Here is a 10,595-nt window from a genome sequence, read left to right as displayed (position 1 = left end):
TTGTTTTGACGCCAAATCCCCTTATTAGAATATGAATGACAATAATTCGGATTTAAAATAATCAGATAAACTTGCGACTGTGTGCAACATACACACAATTTAAGAATTATTTCAGTGATATTTGATGAAGCACACTTATAAGCCTCTTTGACATTAAGCTCGGAGAAATTGGGCAAAGGGGTATGTGCAAGTCCCTTAGGGGCCCCCAATGCCAGGTGTATGGTGTGTCCTTTCATTTCTAATATTTTTATTGACATATACCCCTCAAAATGTCACAATCAGCTTATTTCAGGACCTTTGAGACTTGAATTTATGTATTATCAGGAGGCATTTGTCGGGTCTATTTACATTAAAATGATGACCAAATCCATGGGTTTCACTTTGATTGAGTGTTAAACCTCGATGTGCTCACAGGGGTGAATCAGAAACCCCTTAAAATACACATGTTTGATTTTATTGGCTCATTTCAGTGTTTCTTGACTCAACATGTTCACTGTGCTCATGTGCAATATCATTGAACTAGCACAATGTACATTTCATATTAAAAAACAACAAAAATAACCAAAACCATACATCATTAATCTTGGAAAAATACAATGTAACAGTTGAATGAATTAAATATTACAATCAGAATCAGCTGGAATGGCCAAGTAGTCTGTGTACACCTTCAAGGAATTTGACTCCAGTTATAAGTTGTTCTCATTGTTCTTGCAGAAAGTAAACAATGACAACAAAGCTGAATTATAACTATATAACACCCATATTTATTGTGTACACACATTCAAACATATGCCTATGCAAGTCATACTAGTATTGCTAATAAGAATACATAGTGCAAAGAGTGCTGGGATGAATAATAAAATATAAAACATTTCCATTTGATGTTACCATTTTGGTAAAAAAAAAGGCTCTGACTTTGAACCTGCACCAAAGACGTTCACGGGTTCTCTCTAAATGGCGGTACTCATCCCACAGTCTGTCTTTAATACCTACAGGATAAAACGTTTCCAGTCTTGCAGAAGCGGAGGTTTCCTTTCAAAGATGCTTTACCTGCAGGGGGGCTGGCCCGGGCGCGATGCCGCTGGCCTCGAGAGAGCGTCGCTGCGGTCGAGGGCATGACAGATTGACGTCATCGGGATTGACGCAGAGCGAGCCGAGTTATCAGAGAGACACGAGAGCAGCAGCAGCAGGCAGCAGCAGCATCCCGGCTAACCAACGGTAGCCTTCCTCACCAGTCTCCCACCGCCAGCGAGGTGTTTTCTCTGTGAGCATCCTCCACAAATAACGGTAGGGACACCAGCGAGAGCACCGACTAGATCGTGTTTTTATGAGCACTTAACAGCGGCTAAGATCAGGCCCTTCATAGCGTTTACGTCGCAGTACATCCCCTTCGTTGTGGTTTGGTTGTCATTGTAATGTTAGCAGAGCTAGCGGGGCTAGCTGTCTATTGAATGCAACTGAACAGGTGCTCAGTTTCATCACCAGCTCCACAGTACGCATGGGGACATTGTTATGTGATGGCACTGTTTTGCATCTACTAAGACAACTTAGTAGATGCCATGACCTGAATGCATAACTGATTTAGATTTATTATGCAATGAACAAAAACACATGATAGTGATTTCCATATGAGGAAGTGATACAGGGTTAACAGTTAGCTACACCTGCTCAGCTCCCTGACTTCTTATGAGAGACATGCTACTATGTTATTTGACATAACTGTAGTTTGACATAATCATAGCTGTTGTTGGCAGTTGTCATACACCATCATGTGATTTGCTTTGCCTTCACCCGCTGAAGTGTTTAACTTTCACAAATAACCAGTTTCACAGTAAAACGTTCACACTTCATACATACATATACAATACATATTCATGCATTAGTTATGCATCCAGGGATACACTTTAATAACAATATGGGAACCAAATATGACAAAATAGCTACCATGGTATAAACAGAATGACAAATTCTCAGGTGACCAATTCATATTGTCTAATGGTCATCATATTGCCCAACCCTGTTTACAAAATTATCTTTTTTATTTAACTAAGAAAGTTATACACTTACACAACTATTACCTTCATCGTGCACTCTCATGTCATGCTAAGGGTATTGCCAACTGACAATAGTTCATGTCTGGAGGACAAGAAGCAGCAAGATGTGAAATGTCCACTCACCTCCTTCCCACGACTATATTGCGCCTCCATTCTACTTTCCTCGTATCATTCTGTATGCGCTGCATTTTGCCCCTCCTTTGCCCCTGTTCTGCCACTTTCTCTACGGAGCTTTCCCTCCCCTCCTCTCATGGTCCACCCTGTTTTCTCCCACTGCCACAGAGATAAAAAGATAAGATGGCCACCTCCTCCTCCACTCTGGAAGAAGACGAGAGCTTGAAGGGCTGTGAAATCTTTGTGCAGAAGCACAACATCCAGCAGATCCTCAAAGAGTGCATCGTGAACCTCTGCATCGCGAAGCCTGAGCGTCCTATGAAGTTCCTGCGGGAGCATTTTGACAAGCTGGAGAAGGTTGGTGATAACAAAGTTTAGTAGGATTTAGTTTCCTCAGCCTGGGTATCTCTTTCTGTAATTTCAGGCTCTGTGTTGCCTGAAATCTTGTGTGGTGAGTTTGAAGTTGTTAATTATAATCTACTTTCAACCTGAATATGATAAACTACATGAATGTTCATTGCAGTGAGTGCCGGTTGCCAGCTAGTTGTACTTCTTTTCTGATTCCCAGGTATTTTTATTTTCTCACAATGTATAATACATGCACAGTGTGTTGGTATTACAGGTGCACAAACATTGTTTTATTTGTTTATTACATTTCTTCAACTGGAATTTGTAACGCCATCATATATAAGCAGACAGAGAACAGCTAGTTTCTGTGTTAAAAAGGCAGGACTGTACTCAAACTGTTATAATGGAGCTTCCATTTTTTGTTATCATATAATAGGAGAATCCATTAGGGAATGTGAGAGGAGCATCCATAAAAGGCCAGTGTCCTGTTTGCAGGCTCGGGGAATAGGACTGCCTGCCTGTGCTGCCTGTCTGTCTGTCCGTGAGCAGAGAGAAAAAAGAGGTGACACATTCATTTAATAGCTAGAGAGTAGAGAAAGGCTTTTTGCGAGATGAGGGAAAAGAAAGATCACGACTGGAAAAAAGGTTATTACACTTACTTCTGTAGCACATTCCCTGTGGCCCACAAACAGTGTGACTGCTCAGAGTGTTTTTTTGCGTCCGTCTCTTTTAGGCAAATGTGTTGGCACCGACTGGCACCGCGACAGTGGCGAGATGCTTTTTTACGTTAAAGTTTCTTCACAGACTCCTGCTGTATTTATTAGGTGTGTTTGAGCTAAATATCGTGGAGTCTTCTTGCAGGCACACCATACTGATGATTTAATATATAAGAGTGCTCAGATTCTTTTTTTTTTTAGCTTTTTATGAAGTTTCAAAGGAGATACAGGTCAGTTGTTATTGTCCCTAATATGCAAGTTAAGTTGTCTCTATTTAGACTAAATAGATGATCTTTCCCAACGCTTGTCTTTGATCAAGCAGAGACAGTAGTTTGCTCATGAGTGGATGATATGACTTCTTTGTTCAAACCACGGGCTCTACTCTTGCACTCTTGCACAAGTAGGTCACAAAGGTGCATGAGATGTAGCTGTAGGCTGTCGATGTTGGCCCGATGAGGGTTTCGGCTGTGGAAAGAAGTCTCCAACAAGAGAAGCGATTGTGAAGCAGCATCAGATGTAGCAGGGCTGAAGTTCACCATCCTGACGCCCCGGAGGAAAGTTCTCCATCCTTGCTGCAGTCATGTGCACGTGTTCGCATGTGAGAGTCATCTGATTTGATCATCATGTTTATGCAAGTGATGCTTTGCCTTTATGATGAATTCTATATATTTATTCATGTATCACCCTGGTATTTATTTATCCAGACAGACCAATCAAACACTTATACTCCACGACAGTTTGCACCTACAACATATTTAAGTCTAGGTTTTCAGGACAGAGCCAACAAAAAGTGTTTGCATCTGTCTGCTACCAGAATCTGGAGCAGTGGTCCTGACAGAGTTATGTGGCCAAGGAAACAGTGTGTGAGCACAGCACTGATAGCAGAGCTTCTGCTGCTGTTAGTGGCTGTAATGCTGCATAGTCAGAGAGGCAGCATGAATACCAATGGCCGTGACAGAGCTCAGCAGAGGCATACTTGTAGCACGTTGCGAGTGATTCATGCTGTAAAATTACATACCGCACACTTGCACAATGTGTATTCCAGCTCAATAACAACTGAGCATCAAAGCAGTTATTTTCCTGAAACTTGTGCTCCGGTGTCCAGAGGCACCAGAGCAATCTGCATGAAGGATAAATACATGTGTTATTGGTGGAAAACAGTATTACATGGGACATGCTCCACTCTCTGCATCACATATTCGTCTCACCGTGAGCTAAAGGTTAATGCGCTTAAGCTGCCGTGCTCTGCGCAATCATGCTTGCTACTATCGTCACTGCTATTGGTTAAGTGTAGCATTTAATCAGCATCCACCTGTGGGCTCTGATTGTAGTGTCCTCTGAGGGTTTTTCTATTCTCATTTTCACTCCTCAATCTCCCCTTGTGCTGGCTAAATGTGTCAGACGCAGCAACCATCAAACACTGTCATTTAAAAACAACAATAATCTGACTGCTTCCTTGATTGCAAAACTAACGGCTCCGCTTAATATTTCTGTTTACATGACAGGAAATAGCATTTTGATTATCCAGAGGAAATGGGGTTTGTAGTTTTGCATCAGGAAAAAGTGCCCCAGTATCGAAAGTTCTGATATGGACGACACATCATACACTAGTGCAGTGTTTTTGATAAATGACACCTGATTCTCGCTGTCATCTTGCAAGTAGGACGTGTGTGTGCATGTGTGTGTGTGTATATATTTACATAATGACACTTGTTTACACCTGGCATTAACATGCTTCTTTGGTGATCTGAGTGCGTCAGCTCACATCTGACATAAGAATGCCTCAAGGATCGCACGCCCCCCCCCCTCTATATTCAAATAAACACTTACATCTCTTCTGATTGCAAAAGCTAAAATGCGTTGTTTTTAACCGGCGGTAGGCAGCAGTGCACTTCACGGGCCTATAGTGCTAACATATAGAAGTTATAGGAAGAAGAAGTCAGTCTTTTCCTTGTACCTTCCTTGAACAGTTATGTTGTTGAATGGTGGTCAGTGAAATCACCTGGTGTATACAAGTGGTTAGAATAAACAAAAAACTGCAGCTTTCAGCCCTCTGGGGCCCACAGTTGCCCAACACTGTTCCAGTCAAGCCTTCTAAATCTGTACTTGTGTTGTGAGGTCAGTCATTCGTGGAATTTAAACAGGCCACGCTTTATGCTTTTGTGGTGTCCCAGTTATTTCAGAGGCTTATTGTTCTCCTTTCCTCTGGCGCAGGTTGACTTTTAGGACAATATTTTGGTTCATGTCCATTTAATCTGGATTTCATTTTCTATCGTGTATCGTTATTAAGTTTGATCAGTGTTCTATTGCTCAACACATTTATCTCAATCTTGAAATCTTTTGAAAAAAACAAGCTGTAGAGGAAGACAATATTTAAAATACCAAACAACATTTAAAGTTTTGTTGAATCAAGGTCTTGGATCTTTCAGAGCAGGAAGCTCTTCTTCTCAACACGAAGACATAGCAGAAAGTGCTCTTTTGTCGTCACACATCTTCTCCTGTGCTTCACCTTCTACGTTGTCTGCGTTTCTCTTTCTTTCTTCACTCGTCGCCCAGTACAGGCGGTAACCTAGGGAACAGGGGAGGATAGATAGACTGTAGTCTATCCAGTGTTGAATGAGCCCCTTTATTCACAAAGTTTAATCCATCTCTCCCTCATGTGTTCAGGTTTTTTTTTTTTTGTGTGTGCCAATTAGATCAGCGGGGTACTCTTTCTCCCCATCTGCCAGACCTGAGTTAACCTCATTTCATATCTGCACAGGATCCATTTCATACGGCATTCACAGTCTTATCTGGAAAATCTTTTTTCTTTCACGAAGTTCCTCCATCATCCGCTCTCAAGGTTTTGTTCTGTGATGTTAACTCACACACACACAAACTTGATAACACACTTAATCATCAGTCTGACTAGTTTGTTTTTAACTTTTGTTCCGATATAATGACATGTCTTTGGTACTCAGCTGAAATAGTGAATGGGAAAATAACAGGCGTCTCGCTGCCTTTCATCCTGCCTATTTATGCATGGTAATGATGCCTTTGATCGCTACAACAGTATAGCTTCAGATGGGGGTTCTCATCTCTCCATCTCTTATCAGCTCAGCTCAGTGTGTCATTTTCTGAGGAGTGAACCCTAATCTTTGGCACCCTAATCTTTGGCACACGACAGTGTGAAAAGACAACAATTCCACAAAAAAGCATTCTGACAGGACAATCTGAGGACCATCTCTGAACTAGTGTGTTTGTCGCTGCTATTTACTGAAAGTTCACGGTCAAAGCTGTTCAGTTTACAGTGGAATATCTTTAACCAGGCACTTAAATTTGATTATTTTTAATACAAAAGTTTGTTGTCTCTCCTGAACAGCAGAGATATTGAAACAGTGATGCACAGAGACTGAATTTCTAATACACAGGGTTCATTGTTGCAGTTCTTTTGGCCGCGATCATGTGCATAATAAGGTGACTTTTTCTCATCAGACTGCATCATTACGTATTTGTGCAACAGGCAGCATCTAAAAGTGCAAGAACTGAATGTGTGAGTGTGGATATGTCCCTCAGTATATCAAGTGGGCAGCTGCCACTGTAGATGTTTCATTGACCCATTGACTCTTCAGTGTTCTACAGTGTTTTCTGGCGCCTCTGGACTGCTGTCGCTGGCTTTGTCCGGCCATTTATCCACAGAAGATCCTCTACTTTCCCCGCTCCTCTTTCTCTTTCTACTACCTTCCGTGAGAACATATCTAATGAATTAAGATGCGTCTCTCTCCTCCATCAACACTTTGATCACCAACATACCACCTGCACTGGCAACCACATGTTCACCGCATGACAGCCGTCCCTCCTCAACTCCATCTGTACTGTATGTGTGTGGTGCTTGGATGTGAGTCGAAGCACCACATTTGGGTAACTGCATGCCTTCGGCACTGTTCTGTGATCTCAAATCGAAACTTAGGACCTATTGCAGCTGTTGCTTTGTCATCTTTTGGGTTGTTGTTCCCCATTAATAAAGCAAACAGGTTTAGCTTATCAGGTTTAACTGCTAAACAGTTTCTGCATCTTGTGTGTGTGTGTGTATCTGTTTGTGGTTGTGTGTTGGTGTGTGTTATCAATGCCCCTTGTATTCCTTACGCTCACGGGGCTGTCATATGTTTGGGTCTCATGATTCACTCCAGGCTTTTCTACTATCCGTCTTGTCCTTCATCTTTTCATTCCCCTCTCTTTCCTCAGCAATTATGTACATTCAAGTGTTTTTGTCATCCACTTGTATCCTGTCTTTATAGTTCACATATTTTACCTCTATATGCCTTCTCCTCTGTCATGTCACATGTCCTTTGTTGACCATGTAACTCAAACTTGCTATATCTCCATTTCTCCACTGGAACTAAAGAAAACCCACCCCCATTTTAGCATCCATTCATTGCCTGTAGAATACATATAAACAGGACTTTATTGTATACAGCTTTAAATTCATAAGCTAAATACTAAAAGCTCTATTCCCATTCCATTGCAAATAATTGTTATCCTCATTACCAATTCATTCTTTGCTTGTTTTGTCTGACCAAAACCCAAAGATATTGAATTTACCATCGCATAAAATATACTTAAAGAATTAATCAATTATCAAGATAGCTTTCAATTATTTCTCTGTTGGTTGACTAAATATCGATACTTTTTATTCTTATGTTTTGATTGACTATCCATGGTATTTTTCTGACATGTCGTGACTGCCTTAAGCACTTAGTAACTAGCTATGGTTGTTTGAAAGAAATAACATAACAGCATCAGGAAAGCTCATTCTTTGTGTCTCCACACCTCTACGGGCAAGCGTTGCATTGATCCCACAACAATGATGTTCCCACAACATCAAGAACGCACGCCCAGTCAAACAAATGTGAACCGTGCTGCATCGGCTCTGCTTGTGAAAGATCCCATCACATTGCATTATGGGAGATCCTCACTCTCCGTCTGTCAGTCTATCAGTCAATCAGCCACTGTCTCGCCGTCGCCCCTGTAAGACGAGAAGCATTTCCGTGCTGCCAGCCATTCAGCTGTCACCGGGACCTATCATAACAAATCCAAGCCAGTCCCTTCAAAGGCCTCTGATTGACTATTTGTCAGGAGGGTGTGGTTGTTTCTTGAGTCCACTGACAGCATTTTAGAGCAGAATTAGGTGTAGCATTGAATTATCTCCCCTATCAACTTTTTCTTTTCTTTATTTTATGTTGTCCCAGTCTTCCTCTTGTTCGGCTCTATGACTATTTAGCTCAATCTATGCATGCCAGTGATGTGTATGCCAACAGCATATTAGCAGTACTGTTCTATAGGTGCATGTCCCATACATACGTTTTGTAGCACAGTGTAATTAGTGTCTCCAGCCTCTGTGTTCACTCATCACCACCACTATGGGAGCGGGGTGTTTTGTCAAATCATCCTGGGGTGCACGCAGTGACCCAGGCCTAAACCTCTACCCTGGGGGGCCCCTTCAGGTAAATCGGGCCCCCTTGCCCCCGTTTCCCTGGTGGTCCTTCTTTGTCCTCTCTCATCTGCCCGTTGCATCCCTCCTCCCTCCCCGACTAATCTGTGGTTGGTGTGAGAGAAACAGAATAGGTGTCAGGTGTACATCACTGAGATGTAAAGGGCAAGTCAGAGACAGCAAAGAAGACAAGTACAGAAACTACACAACAGTGAACTAATGTTACATCTAGACAGAGCATTGGTAAAGCAGGCAGCAGCGTTTGATATTACTAGTAGATCGCACAAGAAATTCTAAGGCTGCAACTAACAATCATTTCCATTATCGATAAATCAGAGGATTCATTTCTTGATTAATCGTTTTTTTTGGTATTTTCTATAAAATGCTAGAAAATAGTTTCTCTAAAACCCAAGCTGACATATTCGAATGTTCGCTTTGTCCGTCCAACAATCCAAAATCCAACGGTATTATGTTAAATATTTCAGACAAAGGAAACTAGCAAAGATTCACACTTGAGAAGCCAGAAAAATAAATTACTTATATGATTGATTCTCAAAATTGTTTTAGATTTATTTGCTGTCAGTTGAGTATAATCGACGCAGCAATAGAGTTTCAGCTACGAAAAATTCCCTTTTTTAAATCTGATTTTTACCGGCATGGTGCAGTCTCGATAGATGTGAAACTTATCTTATAGATTTACTCAAAATACTCAAAGAACTAAGCAACAGTGAACCCTCAATACCGAAAGAACTCCCACTAACATCCTGCAAGCATGAGCAAGCTGTAGATGTGATGTGAGGAGCAGGGTCTCAGTCTCGCTCCTGCTGTGAGTCTTTGGCTGTCAGCTCTCTGTAGCTGCTGTCATAGTGTAGCAACAGTTTGATCATAATTACTTGGGGACGGAAAGAGTTTATTTTAGAATTCAGACTTCGTTTACCGTTTGTAAATGGTTTCAGCAGTTAAATTTGAGGGTTAAGATTAGAAACATGTCAGAAATGGAGAGTTAATATTAGGATAGCAAGACAAGTCTTTGTGTGCGTGTGTGTGTGTGTGTGTTGCATCCATATAGAGAGTGAACTTTATTTCATAGCTAGGAGGCCAGCACTGCACACACACACACACACACACACAGTCCGAATACAGCAGCAAACTTTCTGTCCATTGTGGTGCTGTAATGGTGTGGAACAGAGTGATGAGTAGACTGTTAGCTCCACTGGTGGATCAGCTCTCCATGCTTCATTAACTATGTGTGTGTGTGTGTGTGTGTGTGTGTGTGGCACCTTGTTGTTTTTGGTTCACTTGCATGCTTTCAGCTCTGGCATTGCAGAGTGAAACTGTCTCCGTCACTGGATTAGGGCTACCTAAGGTAACGGCTTATGGATGCTTCCGGTTTTTTTTCTAACTGACATCAGAAATGATTTTCATGGAAGAATAGATATTTTGATGTATTCGTGCTGCGAGCCCACTGAGCTTCTATGCGAGGTTCATGATGGGTGGAGGGCTGATTCATATTGGTTAGTCACAGCTATTAGGATGAGTGTTAGTTCTAACTTTTCTTCATATCTGCTTGGTGCAAATTGGCTCAGGGAATAAACAAAACAGGAGAGGGCCATTTAAATATGACGTCCATAAATTAGTGGAAATTGGAACAATGGTGTAATAACGGTGACTTTTGATTTAAGCGAGTGTGGCTGTAATTGCATGTGTGTCATCTTTTGTCTGTGTGTCCATTCTTTGCTTTAAACCCCCACCCACACGTCACTGTGTGCAAAGCCCACTTTTTACAGAGCTTCTGTGTCCTGCTTTCGACTGTGTCCTCTGTCTCCTCTGTCTCCTCTCCTGTCCCCTCTCTCTCTCTCTCTCTCTCTCTCTCTCTCTCTCTCTCTCTCTCTC

The 10,595-nt window shown here is 41.7% G+C and overlaps 1 protein-coding gene across 1 annotated transcript in view; it reads left to right on the top strand.

Annotated features, from left to right (window-relative positions):
* Window positions 1–1,141: 1,141 nt before the first annotated feature.
* The window catches only part of prkar1b (protein kinase, cAMP-dependent, regulatory, type I, beta), a 57,158-nt gene continuing 47,704 nt past the window's right edge, over window positions 1,142–10,595 (top strand). Inside the window, exons 1-2 of the mRNA XM_031877724.1 lie at window positions 1,142–1,287; window positions 2,337–2,525. Of these exons, the coding sequence (XP_031733584.1) occupies window positions 2,352–2,525 (174 nt within the window). The 5' untranslated portion in view covers window positions 1,142–1,287; window positions 2,337–2,351. The remainder of the gene's footprint in view (window positions 1,288–2,336; window positions 2,526–10,595) is intronic.

This window comes from Anarrhichthys ocellatus, unplaced genomic scaffold (assembly GCF_004355925.1).
Source record: "Anarrhichthys ocellatus isolate YVR2014 unplaced genomic scaffold, GSC_Weel_1.0 scaffold146, whole genome shotgun sequence".
NCBI lineage: Eukaryota > Metazoa > Chordata > Actinopteri > Perciformes > Anarhichadidae > Anarrhichthys > Anarrhichthys ocellatus.
The sequence above is the reverse complement of the archived record's forward strand: the minus strand, read 5'-3'. Positions and strand labels throughout refer to the sequence as shown.